General features: G+C 45.2%; 1 protein-coding gene across 1 annotated transcript in view; it reads left to right on the plus strand.

Annotated features, from left to right (window-relative positions):
- The window catches only part of IL17REL (interleukin 17 receptor E like), a 137454-nt gene that overhangs the window by 66870 nt on the left and 43820 nt on the right, over positions 1-26764 (plus strand). Inside the window, exon 10 of the mRNA XM_083180162.1 lies at positions 13059-13216. Within this exon, the coding sequence (XP_083036288.1) occupies positions 13059-13216 (158 nt within the window). The remainder of the gene's footprint in view (positions 1-13058; positions 13217-26764) is intronic.

Raw genomic sequence — 26764 nt, forward strand, 5'->3', positions numbered from 1 at the left:
TTATTGTTGGTTGGGACGGTTAGAGATGGAGGGGTTGCCCATGATTCGGCCAGTGCAAATGAAGAGGGCGCAACTGGCTGACCGTAACATTAGAGACGTATATTATCTAATACTAGAAAAAAAACGCTCACCTGGAAGAACAACCTCGCTATCACTCTCAGAAAAGGCCAAACTCTTGAAGAGACAAGAGAAGTGGCTAGAGATAAGAGACGGGGTACTTTATAAAAAGATAGAGAGGACCAATAGAGAAACTAGCTACCAATTGGTCTTACCAGAAAGATTTAGACCCATAGCACTGCAGACTCTACATGACGATCATGGGCATCTGGGTGTCGAAAAGACTGTAGGACTGATGTCCCAGAGATTTTACTGGCCGGGAATGAGAAGGGATGTAGAAGATTACTGCCGCAACTGTGGAAGTTGTGTAGTAAGAAAAACAGTGGCTACCCAAAATGCCCCCATGGTGTCTTTCAAAAGTAGTGGACCCATGGATATTGTGTGGATTTCTTGACACTAGATGTAGGAGATGGGAAGAAATGTCACATATTAGTGGTGACTGACCACTTTACTCGTTACGCTCAGGCATACGTGACCCCTAATCAAAAAGCAATGACCGTAGCCAATACTTTATGGAATAAGTTTTTTGTCCATTATGGTCTACCCAATAGACTACATTCAGACCGAGGTAGGGAATTCGAAAGCCGACTGATTAGAGAAATCTGTTTATTGTGTGGGATTGTGAAATCCAAGACTACCCCATATCACCCTCAAGGGGACCCACAACCAGAACGGTTTAATAGGACTTTGTTGAATATGCTGGGGACACTCAACCCGCTAGATAAGAAACATTGGAAGAGACATGTAGAGCGATTAGTACATGCTTACAATTGCACTATGAATGAATCGACTAGATATTCCCCCTACTTTCTCATGTTTGGAAGGGAAGCTAAGCTCCCTATAGATGTTAGCCTGAATGTAAAACCAGAAAGTAAGAATAGCTCAGCGTTACCACACAGCAAGTATATAGAGAGGTTAAGGGAAGAATTGCAGGAGGCGTACCAATTGGCCTCAGAAACTGCAAGAAAATTGGGGTTAAAAAATAAGAGGATGTATGATAGTAAAGTAAGGGAACAGGAGCTTAGCCCTGGAGACAGGGTGTTGCTGAGGAAATTTGGGACCCCCAGAGGTGTGAAAATCTCCAATAGATGGAGAGAAGATCCGTTTATAATAGTCGAAAAGTTATATGATCTGCCAGTATATAAGATAAAACCTGAGGAGGGGGGAGAAAAAATGTTAACTTACCATAGACAGCACCTGTTACCTATTGGTAAAGAAGTTAGAATGGAAGGGCTTCACCTGGGGAGGAATACCCAGGAAAAGCAAGACAGACATCTAACTGATTATAATAATTCGACTCATGCTGTTGATGGGGAAAGAGAGGAAGAAATGTTTGATGAATGTTGTCCTGGACATTATTATAAAGACGAGGTTAGTTCTGATGCTGACAGTAACGTCAACAAGTCCTGGGAGAATACCTCGGGATATGCAGATTTGGAAGAGGGTGGTAGCGATGTGGTCAGAGAACAACGATTTAGAGATGATATGGGTGAACAAGGTAGTCCTGCTAGTGCCACCATAAATATGAGACCACAGAGGATGCGCATGCCGCCCTCAATTCTAACATATGATAAATTGGGAGAACCTAGTGTGATACCCGCCGTAATATACCCTTTGGCCATTTATGCATGGCCTTATTTCCTATCTGCATAGAATAAATAAATGAAGATGGTGATTTGGAAGCAAGCTCTTTCCTAATCACCAGGGGAAGAGAATGTAACCTTATATCCAAGAATGTAACCATATGCTCATTGTTACATAGAGATAAAGTGTTGTATGATTTTGTTGGCCATGTAATGTAATATGTAACGTGCTTATGGGCGAGATGATAGACATTGGAGCTAGTTGCACAGTATTAATGCACGAGTCAGGGATGATGCTGATACTGGCTGAGAGGATGCCGTTAAGGTCGCACGGGAAGATACTGGACACAGCGGAGAAGGGTTGGTGGTTGGACATACCTCACCGGGTTTTAGGAGCAGCGACAGCGGACAGCGGGGTAGCGGTGATAGCAGGAGTGACGAGAGGCAACGCAGCGGTGGCACGGAGAGAGTGACCTGCTGCAGCCGCAGCGGCGATAGCAGCCAGGTCTCTAGCGGAACTTCCCTATAGGCGAGGGACTGGGAGCCGCTTAGACCTCAGGCTGGTAGCTTACCCTCCCATCGTGGGGGAAGCGGAGTCCAGCTTCGCCGCCACCTCACGTGCCCCAGAGCCAGATAAAGACCCGACAGCGCACCTGTAAGCTAGAAGCCAGAGTGTGGTCCCAGAGCCCAAGCCGCCGAAAGTAACTCAGACGCTGCTCTGCCACTGTAAAGACCCGACAGCGCACCTGTAAGCTAGAAGCCAGAGTGTGGTCCCTGAGCCCAAGCCGCGAGGAAAGTAACTCAGACGCTGCTCTGCCACTGTGACTGCTACTAGCGGACATGAGTGTACCAATCACGAGGCAGCATTGAGAAACCCTGCTGGATAGCATAGCTAACCGTTAACCCCTCACAGCCCGGACAGAGACAGCCCGGATAGAGACTGGACAACTAACCGGTGAGAGCTAATGTAGTGCATAACTTTACATCCTACTATTTTATACGCCCACACGGATAGACTCCTATACACCATTTACTGTAGAGGCGATCACTCTGGGACTATCCAAGCTATCTACATTGACAATTTAACTGGATCAGAGTAATCGCTCACTATAAATACTGGACACGGGCCCCAACGCGCGCCAACATATGAGCTCACACTTAAGACTGTGTATCAGAATGATATATGTATCAGAGTGTTATATATCTGGCCAGATATAAGGTATAGAGAATAAGATATTAGCTTACTTGAATAAGGCTATGTTATGGGGAATTGGGTATTATAGTTATAATGACTAGGAAGGGAAGGGGACTTTAGGTGTCTGCAATAGGAAGGTGAATAGTTAGGGTATAATTAGAGTGTAAGAAGGTGATTGTATTGTATACGAAACTAATGTTATCAGAATCCTTGAAATGCTATTAATGTGTTTGTAGAATATATGATGTTGTGTATAGGAACTATAGAATATGTGTATATGAATTTAAATGATTAAACCTTGTTAGCATACTTACTTTCACACTGCATCCGTATCCGTGGAATCTAAGTCCTATAAAGCTGTAAAAGAAGAGAGAGGTAGGGTAGTCAGTCTGATTACTAAAATAAGTTTACAGTGATTTCCTAAGCTACACTATAAACAAGTTTAGGTGGAGGCACTTCGCTACTAGTATATAATTACCCATTACTGAGGGTTACATAATGGTCAAATATTCTCTGTAAAGTGCTGCGCTATATAAGAAACTGCTAATAAATAAACAAATATATAAATAAATAATATGACAGACTTGGCTCACCCCAGGAATTATGCGTCACACATGCGGGCAACCCATACCTGATACAGCACACATGGACTGATACGGCACAGATGGTGGCACTCCTGGACTGATACGGCACACATGGCGGCACTCCTGGACTGATACGGCACACATGGCGGAAGACATGGAATTATACGGCAGACATGGCAACATTTCTGCTGTAAAAAAAGAAAAACTTTTATTCTTTTAATTAAAAAAAGGAGCAGCACACCTGGAATTATACGGCAGACTCAGCAACACACCTTGAATAATATGGCACTCTTGGCTCACCCCTGGACTGATACAGAACATTTAATTGCCCTTGCAGTAAAAATTGAAAAAAGGGTAGCTCCCCTGGTCTGATACAGGACACATGGGGGCACCCCTGGACTGATACAGGATACATTTGGGCACCCATATAATTGTACAGCACACATGGGGGCACCCCTGGACTGATATGGCACTACTAGGCACCAGCAGACAGGTGGTATATATAGAGAATGAGATATGGCAGTAGTAGGCACCAGACAGGTAGATACGGCAGTACTAGGCACCAGACAAGTAAATACGGCAGTACTAGGCACCAGACAGGTAGATACGGCAGTACTAGGCACCAGACGGTAGATAAGGCAGTACTAGGCACCAGACGGTAGATACGGCAGTACTAGGCACCAGACAGGTAGATATGGCAGTACTAGGCACCAAACAGGTAGATACGGCAGTACTAGGCACCAGACGGTAGATATGGCAGTACTAGGCACCAGACGGTAGATACGGCAGTACTAGGCACCAGACAAGTGGATACCACAGTACTAGGCACCAGGCAGGTATATATGGCAGCAGGGCCGCTTAGAGGATTGCTGGGCCCCCGTAAAATTTGGGGGTGTGGCCTAATAACAGGAGGCATGGTCACATCCCCTGATGAGGCCACGCCCAAACAAACACCAGACAGGTAGATATGGCAATATTAGGCACCAGCAGAATGATATTATAATAATTATATTGCAGTAGGTAGGTACTGGTTGGCAACCCTGCAGGATAGGTGTTATGTATTAATTAAATATAATAGCCTAGGTAGTAGGTGCTACTAGGTAGGTAGGCAGTAGCACTGTCAGTGGCACCAGTGGACTGAGTAGGTACTGGCAGCCTCTATTCAGTGCAGGCACCAGCAGCACCAGTGGACTATATATATAATATATATAATATATTATATTATATACAGCACAGCACCTGAGGTAGGCCCCAGCACAGAGAAGATAGTAGTACTACAAGTAGACAGTTAGTTACACACAGCAGAATCAGTTCACTAGTTTACTTTACACTGCAGTAGTTACACAGCTGACTGTCCTCCTTGCTAGGGTGATCCCACCCTAAGCAGAGAGGACAGAGTACACAGCAGCAGTGAGGGAGTCCCAGCAGACAGCCCCAGCGACAACTTCAGTTAAATTTCAAGCCCCAGCAACAGCAGCGCCACCAACACACCCTCTCCCAACCCTCTCCTAGACTGGAGTGAAGATGGCGGACGCGGGAGCCGCTATTTAAAGCATTGCGAGAATCCGGCACCGGGCGATGACGTTTTGCCCGCGTGGCTGGTTCGGAGTCAGACAGGAAGCTCCAAGCGCCACTCGGATCCGGGCTCGGATTGATGACGTTCGTGCGGGCTTGGATCTCGGAAATCCGAGCCCGCACATCCCTAATAAAATAAAGCACAAACAATTCATCTGTGTGTTGGGATAAACAGTAGGTAGGTGGTGTGCCGGGTGATGGGTGCTGCGGCGCTGGAGGGACCTGGGTTTGGCTGGTGATGTAAAGAGATGCAGGAAACTTACCCCTGCTGCTGGCGTCCCTGCTGTTGCTCCGATCCTCTCCGATCTCTCTGCTGATGTAGGGGGGGGGGGGGGGTGCGTGGGTGATGCTCCGGTGGGGGGAGAGAGTTATGGATGGCGCTGACCTCCATTCGGGGGGGTGCTCCAAACTGCCACCCTCCAGCGGCCGGCGCCCTAGGCAAATTCCCATAGGCTGCCTAGTAGAGGCCCTGACCCCTGACCAGAAACCCTAATTGTACTGAGTACAGGCACCTGAGGTGATTTCCTTGAACTTGACATTGTCTAGATTATTTAATAATAAAATATTTAATGGTTTGTTAAATTGCCAGAAACTAAGGTGAATTAACTTTTGAACACTGAAAACAATTTTATGACTTAATGCAGTTTCTTTATTTGCGCTAAAGCCAGCCACACCAGACTGGTTGCATAGCAGCACATACTTTTTGTTCTGTGCGATAAGATTTCCACGGGAGCGCGCATTGCATGGTGCAATCGCACCGTGTATGGGCACCTTTCCATTTGGGAAGATTTTCCAGAACCTACTTGGTGCTGTGGTACATGAATCTTTTAAATGCTTCAAATGTTGCAATCTTTCCCTTTAAATTAGTCAGATGTAGATAAAAGTAAATGTAAATGCATACTGCACTATACTGGACCTCTAGCATCTGACAGGAAGGAGGTCCTTCCTGTCTGTTCTTGCCTGTGCCTGCTCCTGTGTCTGGGCTGCTGCCTCATTCCTTTCTTTACAAGCATTACCCCATGGCAACGAGCAATACACACCCAGTGCATGAAGCCCCTGGCAAAAGGCATTACCCCATGGCAACGAGCAATACACACCCAGCGCATGAAACTCCTGGCAACCAGCATTACCCCTTGGCAACGAGCATTACACACCCCTAGCAATGAACATGACACCCAGTGCATAAAACCACTAGCAATAAGCATTACCCCCTGGCAATGAGCATGACACCCAGCGCATGAATCCCCGGGCAACGAGCATGACACCCAGTGTATGAAAACCCCTTGCAATGAGCATGGAACCAAAAGCATGAAACCCCTGGCAATGAGTAGCAGTTTAAAAGTAATTAGTAGTCTTACTAATGGACATAATGTGTAATGGGCACTGTGTTGTGTATCATACTGTATAATTGGCCATTGTGGTGTGGCATAATTTATAACTGCATTGTGATGTGTGGCCTAATGTGTCATAGGCATTATGTGTGTGGTATACTGTATAATGGGCATTGCGGTGTGCGGGCATTACGGTGTGGTATAATGTGTAATTGTCATTACAGTGTGTCGTATAATGTGTAATAGGCATAGCGGTGTGGTATAATGTGTACTAGGCATAGCGGTGTGTGGCATGATGTGTAAGGGGCATTACTACAAGGAGGATAAATGGCAAATAATGTAAGGGGCATGAATCTGGATTTTTTTCCCTGTGGTGGCCAATGTCTGGGCGTGCAAGTAGCAAAACTGGAGTAAAAGGTAGTATTTTCCTGCAATGCCACGCCTGTGCACTGAGGCCACACACCCTTTTCTGGAGCGTGACGTCATTACCTTTCAGTTGGCAATTGGGGGGGGGGGACGGACGAACAATTATTTGGCTTGGGGGAGGGACTTGTTTAAAACTAAGTTTATTACCTCAACGTTTTGGGGACTAGGGACCCCGTTGTCAGGAGGAAACCACACAACATGCAATGTTCAACGCTCACCTTATGTAGAACGCGCCAGTGTCACATCCGCCGCCCACCTCACCGCTAATCACGGAGCCGCTACCACCTATACGCAGCACTGCCAGATGACCTCAGCAAGCCGCGGCACATTTGTGGTCTACATTATTATTTGCCTGTGTGGGCTTTATTATGTCGGGAAAACCTCGAGAAAATGTAAGGAAAGCATGGCACTTCATAGATCTGCTATTAAAGTATGTAATCTTGGTTGTTTTGTTAATTTTTTGTTGTTGTTTTTTCTATTATATTTTGTGTTACAGTTCATATATTTCAGCAATGTATAGTTCTAATGGAGATGTTGTGCTGGCCAACTTTGTTGGTTAATTAACCGGGAATTATATAACTTTATTGAACACTCACATAGCTGGTTGTGTATAATGGTTTCCATGGTTACTTTGCGGATTCTGCTCCATGCTGCGGACCAATGACATCACATGCAGCCGACACTGCACGCCGGGTGGGTGGTCCCCCCGCGGCTTTGGGCATTGTACACTATGGTTCTGGTATAAAGGTATATTATTTAATCTTTTGCATTGTACTTGACAATAGTTACAATAATCTTGCAAACCTGCTTGAAGAGCCTTTTTCTTTGGATTGCTGCCCCTCCGCTGCCTTATACTTACCCTTCAGGGAAGGCACCCAGCCAGTAGTTTTACTACAGAACTAGAGTGTTGGAGAAAACTGGAGAACCTGGAGGAATCCCATGCAGGGACATGGAGAACATACAGACTCCACTCAGATAGTGCCTTGGTGAGAATTAAACCCAAAACCTCAATGCTGTGAAACAGTAATGCCAACTGTGCTTCTATACATACATGACGAGTACAATTTGTCATATTCAGGTACAGGGTAATTAGGGAAGCCAATCACAGGGCACATTTTCAATCCCAGGATTTGGGATTGAAAAATACCCAAGCCCAGGATTCCCCCCAAAGTGGCCTCACCGTACCGCACATTTACTGATGCATGCTGCAGTGGGCATAGTGCTTGGATTGGTGCGGGAGGCAGTGGTGTGGGGTGGTGCGGCGTGCTGACGAGAGAGTGCGGCCAGGTGCTGGCGTGATGGTGGGAGTGCGGCCTGCGCAGCATTACTTCTGACTGCAGGCTGGGGATTGGGTACAGCCAAGCAGCACCTGAGCGGGTGATCCAATCCCGGGATTTTGGTATCCCATTAATCCTGATCCTGGTAATGGCCCCCCTAAGTGTAATCAAGGGCATAACTAGAATTTTGTGGGCCCCAAAACAAAATCTTAAAAGTCTCCCCCCCCACAATTTTCACTACAATGTCCTTTAGAGGGGCAGAAGAAAGAATGAGCAAAGTGAGAGACAAAGAGAAAGAGGGAGCAAAAGGAAGAGAAACGAGAGAGAGAGAGAGAGAGAGAGAGGGTGGCCAGGGAAAGAGAGGACGTTATGAAAAAAAAAGGGAATGAGAAAAGATAGAGGAGAGAAAGAAAGAGGAAGGGAGGAGGGCAATTAGTGTGAAAGAGAGAATGTTACAGAGGGAGGGAGAGAGAGAGTGGAGCGTGAGAGTGTCAGGGAGAGACAGGAGGAGAGATGGGGAGAGACGAAATTTCCAGATTTTTTTTAAAGTGGCAATGATTTGCACTTCAATAAAAAAAAATAGTTTTGCAGTATAAATGATTGCCGCTTTGAAAAATCTGGAGATTTCTTACAAAATCTCTCACTTTCTGTATCTCTCATCCTATTAAATTTCCCCCCTCAGGGAGAGAAGAGGGGAGAAAGGGAGAGATAAAGTTGTCAGGGAGACAGATAGAAACAGCACTAGTTGAGTGAGTGTGTGTGTGTGAGGCTGTTATGGCCAGATGTATCAAGCTTCAAAAAGTAAAAAAATGGAGACTGAAAGCAGCCAGTCAATCAGCTACTAACTGACTTCGTACTTTCTGGGTTTGAAAAATGCCAGGTAGGAGCTGATTGGCAGTTTTTTTTATCACTCTCTGATTTATCACTTTTGAAAGCTTGATACATCTGGCCCTTAGAGGGAGAGGGAGAATGAGAGAAAGGGGTAGTATGGGGAAAGAGGTAGGGATTAGAGAGAGAAAAAAAAAAAGACGAGATGGGGAAGAAAGAGCAGGGGAGAGCATTAGAGGAGAAACAGCAAGGGAGAGAGGAAGGGGTGGGGCAGACAGAACACAAAGTAGGAAAATGAGAGCCAAGAGAAAAAGGGATGGTGACCAAGAAAAAAAAAAATGGAAAGAGATGGAGTGTGTTTGGGAAGAAAAATTAAGATAGAGGGGCTGTGGTGGGGTCAGAGGGAGTGAGGGATGAGGAGGGAGAGGGGAAGGAGAGTGAGAAAAATAAGGGGGAGGGGGAAGAGGAGAGGAGAGGAGAGGAGAAAGGGTTTGGAAGGTTTTTGACTACTGGCTTCCACCTGGCAGTGACAGGTCTCCCAGTGCACTCACCATTGCTCTCCTGCTCCCAAACACCAGACATAGCTGCACCCCAGGGTCAGCCTTCCCTGCTCCCCAGGGCCGGCTCTTCTGCTCTCCAGCTCTCCAATGCAGCTAAAGAGGGTCAAGAGATTGCAAGGGATTGTCTGCTGGGTCCTGAGTGTAGTATTAAACAAACAAAAAAAAGCTCTCCTTTTGCTTATACTATATTTCAAATCAATACATATATAACACATCAATTCCTTCCCATTTTCAGAATGATTTAAGGCATGCTGCATAAACAATGCAGTGCTGTTTATTGAAACACTTGTGTAGAGCTTTCTCTATACATTTATCCGTCCAATCTATCTTGTGGAAACAAAAATCTGGCAAATTATATCAGCATATGAGAATTGAACATTTGTTCCATAACACTGGAATACAGACAATAGTCATTCAGACCAGTAGTGGATTTACCGCTAGGCATTCAGAGCATCCGCCTTGTCTCTTATTCTCCTATCTGTCTCTCTCCCTCCATGACTCTCTCTCTCTCTCTAAAGGGGCATACACACGGGGCGATTTCAACCCAATTTCTAAGCGATCCCCATGTGTATGCCCCCCCCCAGCGATGGTGATGCACGGTCCCACACGTCGCCATCGCCCAGTCAATTGCTGCCTAACGAGCCCTGAAACGCAGCCCATCTTAACCCTGTACGCGAACACATCCCCTTGCATGCGGCTGAAGGGGAGAGAAATCATTTGATGGTCGTTGATCATCAAAAGATTTCTCTCCCCTACGGAAATAGAAGTCATTCTGAACTGACTTTTATTTTCTTCAGTGTCCCCCAAAGATGGGGCAGGTGCTGACATCCTGTGATATCACTTGCCCCAGTAGGCATCTGCTGGCCCGCGCCCCAAGGGGAACGCCCAGCATTTTTATGGGGATGCCATAGGGTTCCACTGCTCCCCTGCCTCCCCTGTTACCCGTCATCTTCTCTTTCAGACTGGGCCGCAGCTTTCAAATATTCAAATCAGTGATCAAGTCTAAACTGGGTCCCATGAGCGATATTGTCAAGTATTTCACTTGAAACTCCCAGCATATGATATAACGCATACACACTGATCGATATGTTATCATTCAGTAACATCAACCAGTCCACAACCAGTCTGTACATGCAGATTCAGTATAGACCAGGCATGTCCAAACTGTGGCCCTCCAGCTGTTGTGAAACTACACATCCCAGCATGCCTTGCCACAGTTTTTGCTTTCCCAAATAGCAAAACTGTGGCAAGGCATGATGGGACTCGTAGTTTCACAACAGCTGGAGGGCCATAGTTTGGACATGCCTGGTATAGAAAATGTATAGACAATGGCAAGGGGGTGGGGGGTGCACGCATCATTCGTCATTTGTTACACTGGGTTATGCTTTGAACGAATTGGCATCGAAAGGCCAAAATCTGCAATATATTTCAATATATTGTCCATTGTGTGCATCTTAATGGAGGAGGCTCGCCCTTATTACAATATTTGCTCCCCTCTGTCCTTCATGCTGCTGCCCACAGGCTGTCTTATAGGGTGCAGTTCAGCCTCATAACCTTAGCTGTGAGAATATACAGGACACTGCCTCATACAGTGCAGCCCATCACCAAAAAAGACTGCGTCTGATCTGTTCTCTATGGAGACCCAGCATTGCAGCTCACTCTCCTGCAATCCCCTCAAAACTCTTCAAATGGTCTGGGAACTTTGCTCTTATCACCTCTGCTCTGGTACTGCTTTCAAAATGGCAACTTGTATGCCACTGTCCTCCTCTTATATGCTGCAGCTCACACTGGCCAGAGGTGCATTTTTTAGTGGAAGGGGTACAATATAAAGATAAAGATTTGCAGCAGAACTTAATAGGCACAAAAAGTTTAATGCACATCTGCGGCAACTGGGGTGCCACATTACCCATTTACTCTCCATTCAAGATGGCATATGGTACAGTACATTTGCAGTTGCTAGTACATTTTGGTCTGAAACCCCCAACATAGGCATCCAAGTCCTGCCTACAAACAAGTGCCACCCCTAGCCATGAGTCTAATGGGCCTAATGGAAAATTCACCATTGGCCACAGGCATGTCTGCATTTGACTCAGAATCACACATCCCTCTATGGCAGGGGTGGGCAATATGCGCCCTCCAACATGCTGGCACATCCCAGCATGCTATGCATCAGGTTCAGCATGTCCAAATAGCAAAACTAAGGCAAGGCATGCTGGGATGTGTAATTCATCAACAGCTGGAGGGCCGATTATATCTATGGTTTTTTAAGTAATGATTCCCTAAATTGTGTAACTCAATTGATCCCAATTCATCCAGATTGAAAATTTTAGGTAGATGGCAAAGGCTTTGAAAAAATGTAGAACAAACCTCAATGTTTAATATGCAATGCTAGTTAATTTAGCTTAGTCTTATTAATTCATTAATTACCTGCTATTTATATAGTGCACACATAGGGGGGTTATTCTGGTTGAATTGCAAGGCTGCAAATTTGAAGCCTTTTGAGTCCACCAAACCCCGCCTTGCGAATGGTGGCCTGGCCGCCATCCATTCACATGGATCCCGCTGCATCATTCGAGCAAACACCCTGCACATGCCCGGAAATGAACCAGAATAACCCCCATATTCCGCAGCGCTTTACAGAGAATATTTGAACATTCACATCAGTCCCTGCCCCAGTGGAGCTTACAATCTATATTCCCTCCCACATGTACATGCAAACATTCATTCTAGGGTTAATTTTTGATGGGAGCCAATTAACCTACCAGTAAATTTTTGGATTATGGGAGGAAACCGGAGTACCTGGAGGAAACCCACGCAAGTACGAGGAGAATATGGAAACTCTGCATAGTTAAGGCCATGGTGGAAATCCAACCCATGACCTCAGCGCTGTTGGCAGTAATGCTAACCATTACGCCATTATCTTGTAATCAAAAGTGATAATAGGGGTATCTGTATCAGTTTTGAATAGTTGATGCTCTACCACATGCTCAAAATGTAGCTTTCAAGGATTTCTGACAAGATCAAATGGTTTCTTACTGTAATATTGAATAAACTCTTTTAAAAACCTTGACATCTCTGATTTATTTAATGCAATGCTGTTTTGTTGTGCAGTATGTTGCAGCTTAGCAGGAGGATAGTTGCGGGTTACTTGTATTTTATTGTACTGTATTCATAGATTTAATTTCCTGAATAACAAGCCTAACAATTTGTAGTACATTAAAAGCTTGTTAAATGCAGTTTAACTATGGTTAAAGGTAAAAAAAGAGGGATGGAGCCCCTATATATTATATACACAATATGTGTCCAGAACCACCAGGACCTTGAAGCTAACCCTTATCCCTGTTAAAAGCTAAATTATCTCTAGTACCATAAACATGCTATCCAGCTACATTTCATATACTGTATACACATGTCGAAGGGTCTTAAGCAATTGATTTATTTCATGTTAAATGTAAAGCAAGGCAATGTGCTACAATTGAATCATAACATACAGTACATAAGACTGACAAAATGTGTTTATGTGATTATATTGACTGATTATAATTTATTTTAATCTAGTACTTATTTTGTTTTCCTTTACAGATACTGAGTGTCTATGGGACAGCATTACTTACAATCCTATAACGCAAGTGCTAGCCTGGAAGTCACCCTGTCCTGTTAATGTTGTAGTCAGTCTATGCTGGATGACAGATGATAAATGTATGGACATCCCAAACTCCGTAACTACCACCAGTGACCTGGTAAGGAATATATTCTTAAAAAGAAAGTTTGAAGCCAATGTTAATAGGCACAATGTGACTCTACAATAAAAAAATATTAATTATAGAGTATAGAGATGTGTCCTTATAAATGATTGCATCTTTTTACCTCAAAATGTATCTAAGTCACTGTGCTGATAAATTGGTATGTTACATGTGACATTTTGTCAAGGAGAAAATACAGGTCTATTGCGCCAACTGGTAACTCACACAGCAGAAAATGTCCCAGATGTTCAATGGTGGATGGTCAAAAGAGGATTCTAGATGACTCAATTTCCACCACATTGGGAAGAAAAGATATGGAAAATGTTGGCATTTGAGTTTTACCCATGCAGTCAGGATCGCCACTTGCAGTGCCAGAGTAAGGTCTTAATGGGCCTGGAACTGAAAATTATCAAGGGCCTATTATGCGCAATAATAGGGGTTATGGCCAGCACCTAAAAATGAGGGGTGTGTGACCAGTGTTCTGGTTGGGTGGTCTGCCCATGGGTGTGTCTATTTGTGTAAATACTTTCAACTAATTATATATATGTCTGGAAAAAGCAGGGGGCTGGTATAGGAAAAATGCAGGGAGGAGATATATTGGCAGGTGCCCACCAAAGGGCCGATGTCTTAAAATACTTGCGGGGTGAGGGGCAATCCAGTCATAAAAAAACTGAAAGCCAAAACTTGGTAGACAACATTTCATCACCTTTTATGTGGTCACCTAAGTTTACCACACCATATACCCTTATACATAGGTGCGGATTTATGTTTTTGCTGTTGGGTGCTCAAGCCAAAAATATAAAGGAGTGGCTTCATAGGGAAGGGGTGTGGCCAAAAAATAATACCAATTTATATTATAGAGCACAGTTGTCTCCAATATTCAAATTACGGCAACAGAGTTCCACATACATAAATGCCCCCACAGTGCAGGTACATAAATGCCCCCACAGTGCAGATACTCCGTGGACAGAATACACTATTTCCGGCATACTGTTTCCCAGGTGGCGGGTCCGGCGATGTGGGTGCTGCAGCCGCAAATTAGCAAATTAATATGGCGGCCCAGCAGCAGGACTCGGGCCCGTGGGTGCTCATCAATTTCCGTGGGTGCTCGGGCCTTTGAGCACCCATAGAATTGGCACCTATGCCCTTATACAAATCATGCAACACAATAGTAACCCCCTTATACTGTACTTGCCTCTTACACATTATGCCACATGGAATGAGCCAAAATTCACACTATGGCACATGGATTGAGTCAAAATTCACGTTATGTCACACAGATTAAGGCAAAATTCACATTTTGCCACATGGATTGAGCCAAAAGACACACTGTACCAAACAGATTGAGCAATAATGCACAATAAGCTTCATAAACAGGGGCATTGCGCGCATTAAAAATGTACACCATAATGCCCATTACATGTTAAGCCACACACCATAATGTCCATCACGTATTATGCCAAACACCATAATGCCTATTAAAAATGATGCTACATAAATGCTGCTTACCAACATGCTCATTCCCAGGGGTTTGATGCTCATTGCCAGGGGTTCCATGCTCATTGCCATGTGAGATTGCATGCTCATTGCCAAAGGGGAATACATGCTTGCGGTAACTGGGGGACAGCCGCCGCAGGGCAGAAATGACAGCCATTGATAGCCGGGCAGAGAGCAGGGGCTGCCCGGCTGTATTCAGAGCAATGCAGGTCCCGGCTATTTGATATAATACCCCTTTCACACCAGAAAATGCAGGGATTTACCCAGCCTAGTCATTGCATTTTCTGGTGTGAGGAGGAGAGAAAACGCCCCCCCCCCCCCCCCCCCCCAACTATATCTTCGGAACTAACTGACCCATTTACATGTTGGCTTCAAATGATTTTCAAATGATTTTGGTCCTGTGAAACAGGACCATTTGGTTCCAGAGAAATTTGTCCTCAAACAACATGAACAGCAGTGGCGGTTTTTACCTTTGGGCTGCAGCCCCCCCAGGTAAAATCTCTGCCTAAAGTGAAGCCAGATGCAGTCTGTGAGACTGCATTTGCTTCACTGTGACTGGCAGTGACTTCCTATTGGAAGTCTGACCTGCCAATCACTCAAGGCATCCCAGAGGGAGGTGTTCCCTCCCTCTGGGATGCCTCTCTCTGCGCAAATGCGTGGCAGCCCCCAAAATGGGTTCTGCACATGCACAGTACCACAAACCATACTGCACATGTGCCAGAACCCGATGAAGCTGCGAAGGCAGCCCACGGAGACTTGGGCCAGCGCATGCGCAGTATGTATGAAGTTACTACGCATGCACTGGCCCCGTGCAGGGGGGGGGGGGGGAGCCTGCATTGCGGCAGCCTCCCTCCTTTATAATGGTAAGAGCCGCCACTGATGAACAGCCTTGAAATTACATTTCAGAAATGAAAAAATTGGTTTACCCGCAATATCTCTAGAACCAATGAACCCATATGGACCAGCCTGGTATCAGATTGAAGGACCAGCGATTTGGGTTAGATGGAGTTCAACCTCGAGCTTCTGTGATGCCGTTGGAACCGGGTGGGGGTCGGAATTAGCGGGTCCTATGTTACCCATAATGATCCATATATGGTCCTCTTGTGCATCCTAGTCAACTACTGTAGGACCTATTTCTAAGTTAAAAATTAAAATAGATGCCCAGCACTAGCTGGTTAACATGGGATCTGGAGGCGTTTTGCGTCCCATGGTGTATTGAGGCAAGTTGTATGAAGACACATCTGTATGCACTGTTGCCTAGCAATACCTACAACTGTCCCCAAGGTGGCTTGGGGGAGTGGGTCACTTTAATGCAGCAGTATTGGGGGCATTATGTTTATAAGCAGCATTACTGGGGGCATTATGTGTATAAGCAGCAGTACTGGGGGTATTATTTGTATATGCAGCAGTACTGGGGGCATTATGTGTAAGCATACCTCCCAACATGACCCATTCCAGGAGGGACAAAATGCTCTGCTCCTGGACTTCCTTGCCAGTTGCAGTTGCTGATGTGGGACTGTACCACTGTCGCAAATTCAAATAGGGGAGCTACACCTGCCAGTGAGTCCGGACTGTGGTGTTTGAGGTGTCAGTTGGTGGGGCTCCCCTATCTGAATATTGGACTGTGCTGCAGCCCTGTAACTCTGCAACTGCCACTGGCATGGATGTCCAGAACCAGAGCATCTTATCCCTCCTGGAATGGGTCATGTTGGGAGGTATGTGTAAGCATACCTTCCAACTGTCCCGTGGGAACGTCCCAGTATTTTGGGACATTCCTGCGTCCCTCCCGCGGCCGGCAGTGTCTATTCTTTCAGGCAGAGGGGCTGGCGGCTGGCCAGCAGCTTACAGAGCTGCTGGGCATGCCCCCACAGCGGAGAAAATGGGGGTGTGGCCTCGTGGCAGTGCCGCGAGTATAGACCACGTCCCCTTTCTGGCAGGCCACGCCCCCAAAATTCCTGTCCCGGCAAGTCTCCTCCAGCAGTACTGGGGACATCATGTGTATCAAAATTTGCAGGCACATTGCTAAAGTGCAAGTGCTTCGCTACACAGCAAAGTTCAAGCACATGACTAGCAGCTCTCTGGCTGCACAGTCTAGCTGCGAAACCAGGTTCAGGGTAATCATGTTTCAGCTCACATCGATTGACGTCACACAGCCATTGTGGCCCACCCCCTGGTGGCCTGACCACTCCCAAAAAATACAGCACCCGCAACTCCACCTTTTTGCATTCCCACCGAGTCGACACCCGAGTCGCAATTTAAACTGTGGTCACTGGGAGTACGCAAATTAAATTCTCATGCATGCAAGCTCCTGTACGCACGCATGTGCAAAGGTAAGTAAATTGATTATTAACAGTTTCAGCATATTCTGCTGTACCTATACAATGTAAATAACAATAATAGAACAGTACTGAATGATAACAGACAGACATAGAGGTAGGAAGGCCCTGCTCACAAGCTTATAATCTATAAGGAAAAAGGTTAAGGGTCAGGAGATGAGGAAGTGAAGAAAAAAAAAAGTGAGGCTATGCGTAGACTGTACAGAGGGGACATAATTACATATGGAAGCTGTGAAGAGGTGAGTTTAACCCCTTCCCGACATTTGACGTACATTTACGTCATGGTCGGGAAGTACTTCCCGACACATGGCGTAAATGTACGTCATGGCTTCTAACTGTCACTGCGTCTATAGACGCAGTGACAGTTAGGTGATGTCTGCTGTCCCTGACAGCAGACATCCCCCCTCGCCGCCCAGGGGGGGCAGGGGTGCCCCCCCCGGTCGGCGATCGCTGTGATTGGCTGTTCAAATCTGAACAGCCATTCACAGCGTTTCCTGTGTTACCGGCGGCTAAGCCGCTCGGTAACACAGGGATCGGTGGTGATCGGTGCTGTCAAGTACAGCACCGATCACCACCGATGTGCAGCCCCCCCCTCGCACCCGCCGGGCACTGACCCGGCAGCAGCAGCAGCTCCCCCGGCTCCCCCGGCAGCAGGCAGCTCAGCGCAGCAGCGCTGCCCTCCTCCCCCCTCCCCCCCCGCAGCAGCAGCAGCAGCAGCATCAAGCTGCACAGTAAAAATAAATATATGTACTGAATAAATATATATATATATATATATATATATACACACACATATATATATATATATGTGTGTGTATATATGTATATATATATATGTATATATACACACATATATATATATATATATATATATATATGTGTGTGTGTGTGTGTGTGTGTATATATATATATATATACAGACGAGGATGGGAATGCACTCCTCTCACCACTCAGCTTGCCCGGTGCCTTCCCTGGATACCCCTGGCTTGGAGTCCAAATGTATAGCGTAGCATGGGCGGCACTCGGAAGTAACAAATCACACACAAGGCGGGTGTATCATCAACGTTTCGAGACTTTAATTCAATGTCTGATCATCAGGATATGATATCCTGATGACGAGACATTGAATTAAAGTCTCGAAACGTTGATGATACACCCGCCTTGTGTGTGATTTGTTACTTCCGAGTGCCGCCCATGCTACGCTATATATATATATATATATATATATATAGTCCAGGAATCCACACACAAGGTGTAGAAAGGAGAGCACTCTCCAATCACAAATATAATTTTGTGAAAATCCAAATGAGTTAAATAATGAAATAAAGAGACATCACAATCCTTGGAGGTAAAGGTGATATAATAGTATGATAGCCCCGACGTTTCGGTCCAAATCAAGGACCATTATCAAGGAGCCTAAGGCATACAGAAAACATAGGTCATATACACATTAACATTACAGCAGAAATGTGCATGAATACAGCAAAGTAAAGGTAAAGTCTTACATTGTCATCAAAGTATACAGGTAGTCAGCGATGAGGTAATCTCTGCCTTGTAGGACAGGACAAGATCAGCTACCTAGTGAGTGCAGTCCGGGTCCCGCTATATATACCTACCTAACTGTACCACAGAACCCAATTCCTGAATTCAAAAAACGTATTGACAGACTGCTCACCGACGGCTTGACTCAACAGTGGATCACCAAAGAGACCTTTGAATACTTAACAGTAGACTTCCCTGTGTGCCCCATCATATACACCCTACCCAAGATCCATAAATCCCACTCTCACCCACCTGGAAGACCCATTATTTCCGCCAGACTCTCTCTACTACAACCGCTAGCCATCTATGTGGACCATTTTTTGCAACCCCTGGTGACCTCCGGCAATACATATGTCCGTGATACCACTGACTTTATTGGAAAATTAAAATCCATCGAATTCCCACCAAACCCGATACTATTGGCCACTATGGACGTGTGCTCACTGTACACAGTGATCCCGCATACAGACGGGCTACGGGTACTGAAATCCAAGCTGGATGCCCGACCCACCCTTGAACCACCTACCAATTTTTTGGTCGACCTATCTGAAGCAATTCTTAAATGCAATCACTTTCTTTACCAACGCAAGTACTACATACAGGTGTCTGGGACTGCGATGGGGTCGAATTTGGCCCCGTCGTACGCCTGCCTGTACATGGCCGACTTCGAGGAGACCCACATCATGCCACAATATGGCCCGCAGATACTCTTCTACAAGCGCTACATCGACGATGTGTTCTTAATCTGGTCAGACACAACAGAAGCATTTAATCTGATGGTTCAATCCTTAAATGATCTCAACTGTCCCATAAAATTCACTCATCTCAGTGACCAGCAGTCCATAAACTTCCTGGACATCAACATCTCCATCAAGGATGGCACTCTGCATACCTGCCTATTCAGGAAATCAACAGACCGCAACACATTACTCCAGTCAACACCCTCCAGCCCTCAAAGAACACCTACCCATCTCCCAATACATGCGGGTCATCCGAAACAATTCAGACCAAGCCACAATGGAGGTTCAACTCCAAGAAATGACCCATCGTTTCTCTGAACGAGGTTACTCATCCAGCACCCTGAAACGCTGCCTCGTCAAAGCCAGATCCAACCTACTGCAACCACAGCCTAACACCCTGACGACACCTACAAAACCCCCAAGAATGGTGTTTGTAAACCAGTACGACCACGTATCTTCCAACGTCCAGAAGAGCTTAAGAAAGCATTGGCCCATCATCGCCACCGATAAAAACCTTAAACTACAACAATATGGACCTCCAATGATTGCCCACAAGAGAGGACCCAACCTGAAACAATTACTTATGCGCCCGATGGTGAACCCCACACCCGACAGCAGCATTACTTGGCTACACACTAAACGCCCCGGATGTTTCCGATGCACTGGATGCACAACTTGCAGCAGCATGACCCCGGGCCCTACCTTCCCGCACCCCCACTCGGGTAAACCAATAAAAATCAAATACCGCCTCCATTGCCAAATGGACCATATTATTTATCTCCTGAACTGCCCTTGTGGACTGGCCTATGTTGGCATGACCTCCAGGAAATTTAGAGAGAGGATGGCGAACCACAGGAATTCCATCCGTAGTGCACTTGAATCTAAGAAAGCAGATTTGCCCATCCCTAGACATTTCCTTGCAGCAGGTCATCAGAACGCCAACCTCCGATGCCGACTCATTGACTGGGTACCCCCATCACCCCGTGGAGGTGACAGGGGCCTGAGACTTAAAAAACTTGAGAGCCGCTGGATTCATAGACTTGACACAATCGCACCCAGGGGTCTTAATGAAAACAACCCCCTGTCCATTTTTCTGAGACCATGTTGATGTATCCATCCTCTACCTATATGTCTATATATATTATCTGTTGTTCTTGTGACACCTATGTATACATTGTCGATGCCGCTGGACCAACATGCATTTATGCTCTATCCCATCCATATGTATGCTCTGTATTCACCGCATAATTGTCTTCAGCATTTTTCCATATGTGTAGCCACGCCCTTTTGTTTGTGTAATTATTCACCTTTGCAATATCATGTCAGCCCCATTGTACCCCTCTTTTGCACACTACCATCTCCTCTTGTTCAGTTTTTAAGTTACTTTCACAATTTTATCTCTCTCACCTTTAGCACTCCCGGACATTTATGATTTATTTTCATTTAATTTCCACCCAGTTTTGCCTGGTTACTCGTTAGACTACTATACAGTGCCCTAAAAGGCACTAACTTTGACCCTTCAGTATTATCTGTAACCATTCGCCGTCTTATCTGCCTCCCCAGAACTCTCCTGCTTCTGGCTCCGGCTCTCGCTATTTACCCTGCCATGCGCGATCCCTCCTAATCCCATTTGACTAATTGTCTCTCTAATGGGTCCTGATTGACCCTTGATCATCCGTTTGCATTGTTTAACAAGTCCCCATTAGCGCAGTATTTTCATTCGCCGCTCCGTACTCATGTAACTATGACACAGCTCCCGGCTACCCGGAAGCTGTGCGGGTCAAGTGCGTTCCACCGACCACTTGACTTCCGGTATTTCCGGAAATCGCCTTGCGCTCCAGCAGCCTGACACGCAGGCTATTATGGCGCGATCTCCTGCTCCTTAACCCCTTCCTATGGGTATATATAGCGGGACCCGGACTGCACTCACTAGGTAGCTGATCTTGTCCTGTCCTACAAGGCAGAGATTACCTCATCGCTGACTACCTGTATACTTTGATGACAATGTAAGACTTTACCTTTACTTTGCTGTATTCATGCACATTTCTGCTGTAATGTTAATGTGTATATGACCTATGTTTTCTGTATGCCTTAGGCTCCTTGATAATGGTCCTTGATTTGGACCGAAACGTCGGGGCTATCATACTATTATATCACCTTTACCTCCAAGGATTGTGATGTCTCTTTATTTCATTATTTAACTCATTTGGATTTTCACAAAATTATATTTGTGATTGGAGAGTGCTCTCCTTTCTACACCTTGTGTGTGGATTCCTGGACTATTTTTGAGTACCAGCCTTTTGGCCGGTGCTTTTGGTTGGGCACCCCACTGTTGCTACTTTGGGTGAGAGTGCGGTCATTTGTATCTGTATATATATATATATATATGTGTATATATATATATATGTATAGATTATTGACAAACTGCGCCCAAAAGTCAGTCAATTTTAAACCAGTTGAAAAGTCCACTGTTTGTAACAAGCAGGGAGTATGGCACCAAAGTTCCAATCAAACTTGCAGCAGCTTCTTTCTCAATATGGAGATCCCTGGAACCCACAGGGCAAAAGATCTAGAGAGAGGCAGAAAGAAGGCGCTTCATGGTGCAGTATTTTAGTAATGAAAATTTTTTTTAAAACGAAAATCCAGGGTACAGTTTAACATGAACTCGTACCGTGTGTTAAAACACTGTGGACTGGGTACCACAAGGCATGGGTTTAAAACCAAAGGCAACACTGCTCACACTGTACCGGGACCTTGGTGTCACTCGAAACGCTGCAGAGCTGGCTTGCAGGGAAGCGTACGAAAGAGAGCCACGTCCAGGAGATCAGTGTCCAGAGTAGAAGGAGCGTCGTAGGCCACGCCCTGACGCGTTTCGTCACTGCGGACTTCGTCAGAGGGCGTGGCTACTACGTACGCTCGTACAGAATATAAAGGACTATCCCCGTCAATCAAGGAGCAGGTAAGTATAGGGTAATTGGATACCGCTGGTGAGGAGGAGGCGGCTAGAACACATCACGCGTCATCTCCGTGACGCGGACAGGGCGGGTGAATACACTGGATTGGCCGCCGCTAGTGAGGGGGCGGATAGGGATAACATGCGTCATCCAAATGACGCTGACGGGGCGGGTAACTATACGGTATTGGATCCCGTTAGTAAAGAGGCGGATACAAGTGTCCGGCATAATGCAAGTGACGCGGGCAGTACAGATAGAAATGCCGTACGTAACACTAGTGATTTCTAAGGGGCGGTTTTAAACAGGCATAAGCCAATAGATGCCTAGGACACATTAAGGGCATCATGCTGCGTAACTAATATGATATGTCTACTGCTTAAGAGCCCGGGCCACTATAAAGTGTAAATTAACACTGGGACATATAAATAGATGAAAACATATGATTACTTAATAAAAATTAGCAGCTTAATCCGCAAGAATTAAATAGAATAGCGGCGAGGCAGAGTACAACGCCTCAGCTCGCTGTCACGGGTACATGTAAATAGAATTGGTAAATGAAATTGGTCACAGGAGATACGGACCAATGGGAGAAAACAAAAAAGGGAAAGGGGATGCCACATGGTAATCGATCTCATTAAATGAGACGCCCCATACTATCAGTGTATAGTAGAAAAACAGGTATCTCGCATTAAATGCGAACTATATGAAAACAGAGGACAACAAAATAGTGCCCAGGATGGGAATAATTATACACAATATATAATATGCCAGTATAAAATGTACCACTGGTACTGATACTATGTGCGAGCAGGATGCCTCTTGGAATAAGACATAATTAAAACATTACATTCACAAAATAGAAATACATTAATATATTTCATAACAACTAACTAGCTCATACACATCTAACTAAAATCTCTCCAATGAATTAATCCATAAATCCGAGAGGTGGAATTATCGTTAGAAACAAATTATGAATTCATACATAAAAAACTTGACACAGTTTCATAAAGCAATCTAGTAGACCTTCAGTATTATATAATTATTGATCACGATTACTATAATATGTATTCAAAAAAAAAAAAAAAATATATATATATATTCTTATAAAAGACAACTACCAAGCCAGCTCAAAGCACTAGTAATGCAGAGCTAGTAATACAATCAAAGTGATTCTAGAATACAGCACTCCTTATTATACATCAGGATAAATAAGAATAAAGGCAGCACACCAGGTTTATTGGGGATACACTTAGTTTATGAACGGGGTTATCTCGTAACCTTCGTTCAATCCCCTGGGTACTAGTGTATCTAGTCTGAGTATCCATGTGGTCTCACGTTTGAGAAGGAATTTATCATGATCACCACCTCTCTTGCTGTGTTGTACCAACTCAATTCCTTTACAAGTCAAAGTTTTGGGGTCACAATTATGGACCTCCTTGAAATGTCGGGACACGCTATGATTGGTGACCCCGTGCTTGATGTTACGGAGGTGCTCCAGGATTCTAACCTTGAAGCACCGTTTGGTCTTACCGACATATTTCAAGCCGCACCCACATGTCAAAAGGTATACAACCGAAGTAGAATTACAATTGATGAAATTATTCACCTTAATATCGGTACCTTCTATTAGAGGACCTTTTTTCATGAAGGGGCAGACTTTACAATGATTGCAAGGGAAACTACCCTTAATACTTAGAAATGTTTCAGAGGGATGGTTAGTGCTTTCTAGTTGGCTTTTTGAGATGATAGTCTTAAGGGTCTTAGCCCGACGAAACACCATTTTTGGGACCTCAGGAATGTGACCAGCCAAGACGGGGTCCAATTTAAGGACACCCCAATGCTTCTTAAAAATGTCCTTCAGTTCTTTTTCGTGCGAGTTATATTGGGTCACGAACATAATATCATTACCATCGATGGTATTTGGTAATGACACTTGCCTGGCAGTTTTTGGTTGGAAAAGTTTGTTTCTATCCAATGAGCGCGCTCTTTGGAGGGCTCCTTCGATTACACTATGTGGGTAACCTTTTTCATTAAACCTACTGACATAAACAGCGGCTTGTTCATCAAAGCGTGTCAGGCTCGAACAGTTCCTCCTTAGTCGCAAGAATTGCGAGTAAGGGATGTTGTTCTTCCAAGCTCCCAAATGGCAACTTGAGTATTCGAGGTAGCTGTTCGCGTCCACACGCTTGAAGAATGTGGATGTTTGAATGGCTTTTTCAGTAGGAAAATCGGCCACATCGAGCACAATATCGAGGAACTCGATTCTTGTTCGGTGAAACGATGATGTGAATCTTAAATTAAAGGTATTGATGTTAAGACCCTCCACAAACCTATTGAAGGAGTCTTCATCACCCTCCCATATGATTATAATATCATCGATATACCTTTTAAGGAAGATGATGTTAGTACTCAGCTCATCTCTAATGGTGGTGGTTTCCCACTCAGCCATATACAAGTTGGCAAGGCTAGGGGCACAAATGGTGCCCATAGCCGTGCCACACGTCTGTAAAAACCACTCCCCCAAAAATTCAAAATAATTGAATTGAAGGACAAATCTCAAACAATCACAGATAAAAGTCTGTCGATGTACAGAAATATCGGGGTCAAGGCATAAGCGGTTAGCCACTGCCTGAATACCCTTTTCGTGTGGGATACTCGTATATAGAGCCTGTACATCGATGGTGGCAAGAGCAAAATTATCCCTCCACTCAATGTCTGCTAGCATTTCCAAAAGATGTGATGAGTCACGCACATATGTCTCAATCAAGGGTACATATTTTTTAATGTATGTATCAACATACTCAGATACACGCGAGGTCAGTGACCCCACCCCGGCGACAATAGGCCGACCCGGGGGGGGCACCAACCCTTTGTGTATCTTAGGCAAATGGTAGAATGTCGCTAGGTTTGGCGTTTTGTTGTGCAAATATTTATATTCATTTAAACACAATAACTTATCAGTTAAACCTCTCTTGAGAATTACCTCAAGATGGACCAAATATTCACCAGTTGGGTCACCTGCGAGTTTCACATAGGATTTCACATAGGATTTTTCATCCAGCAATAGCTTATATGCTTCTGATACATATACATCTCTGTCAAGTACCACTACACCACCACCTTTGTCCGCGCTCTTTATTACTATAGAACTGTCTGTTTGCAAGCAGTAGACATATCATATTAGTTACGCAGCATGATGCCCTTAATGTGTCCTAGGCATCTATTGGCTTATGCCTGTTTAAAACCGCCCCTTAGAAATCACTAGTGTTACGTACGGCATTTCTATCTGTACTGCCCGCGTCACTTGCATTATGCCGGACACTTGTATCCGCCTCTTTACTAACGGGATCCAATACCGTATAGTTACCCGCCCCGTCAGCGTCATTTGGATGACGCATGTTATCCCTATCCGCCCCCTCACTAGCGGCGGCCAATCCAGTGTATTCACCCGCCCTGTCCGCGTCACGGAGATGACGCGTGATGTGTTCTAGCCGCCTCCTCCTCACCAGCGGTATCCAATTACCCTATACTTACCTGCTCCTTGATTGACGGGGATAGTCCTTTATATTCTGTACGAGCGTACGTAGTAGCCACGCCCTCTGACGAAGTCCGCAGTGACGAAACGCGTCAGGGCGTGGCCTACGACGCTCCTTCTACTCTGGACACTGATCTCCTGGACGTGGCTCTCTTTCGTACGCTTCCCTGCAAGCCAGCTCTGCAGCGTTTCGAGTGACACCAAGGTCCCGGTACAGTGTGAGCAGTGTTGCCTTTGGTTTTAAACCCATGCCTTGTGGTACCCAGTCCACAGTGTTTTAACACACGGTACGAGTTCATGTTAAACTGTACCCTGGATTTTCGTTTTAAAAAAAATTTTCATTACTAAAATACTGCACCATGAAGCGCCTTCTTTCTGCCTCTCTCTAGATCTTTTGCCCTGTGGGTTCCAGGGATCTCCATATTGAGAAAGAAGCTGCTGCAAGTTTGATTGGAACTTTGGTGCCATACTCCCTGCTTGTTACAAACAGTGGACTTTTCAACTGGTTTAAAATTGACTGACTTTTGGGCGCAGTTTGTCAATAATCTATACATACTGTGTTGCTCTGCTGAATCCAATTGATATTCCTTGCTGCCCGATTGTATTGTCATTCTGTTTTCCTATCATTTGGTACTAAACAATTATATACACAATGTTTAGGAGCAGTGAACTTAATGCTAAGCGATCCTTAGAATGTAATAGAATTTTTGATGATAGAAACCCTGGTGTTGCTGGTAATTATGCAATTAGTGAGACTGGTGGTAGCCTCCTTGATTTGGAACGCCTCCTGATCAGGGAGGCTAAAACCTGGTGGGATATTAAAAGCTTGGACAGCTATGTTACTTGTGGCCGGATCCCAAGGGGTCTGAGGCTTGTCAAACATCCTACCGTTAATATTAACAATGAACAGTTCATAAAGGACTGGAATAACACTCTGG

Source organism: Crinia signifera, chromosome 4, assembly GCF_055691185.1.
Source record: "Crinia signifera chromosome 4, ASM5569118v1, whole genome shotgun sequence".
Classification (NCBI taxonomy): Eukaryota; Metazoa; Chordata; class Amphibia; order Anura; family Myobatrachidae; genus Crinia; species Crinia signifera.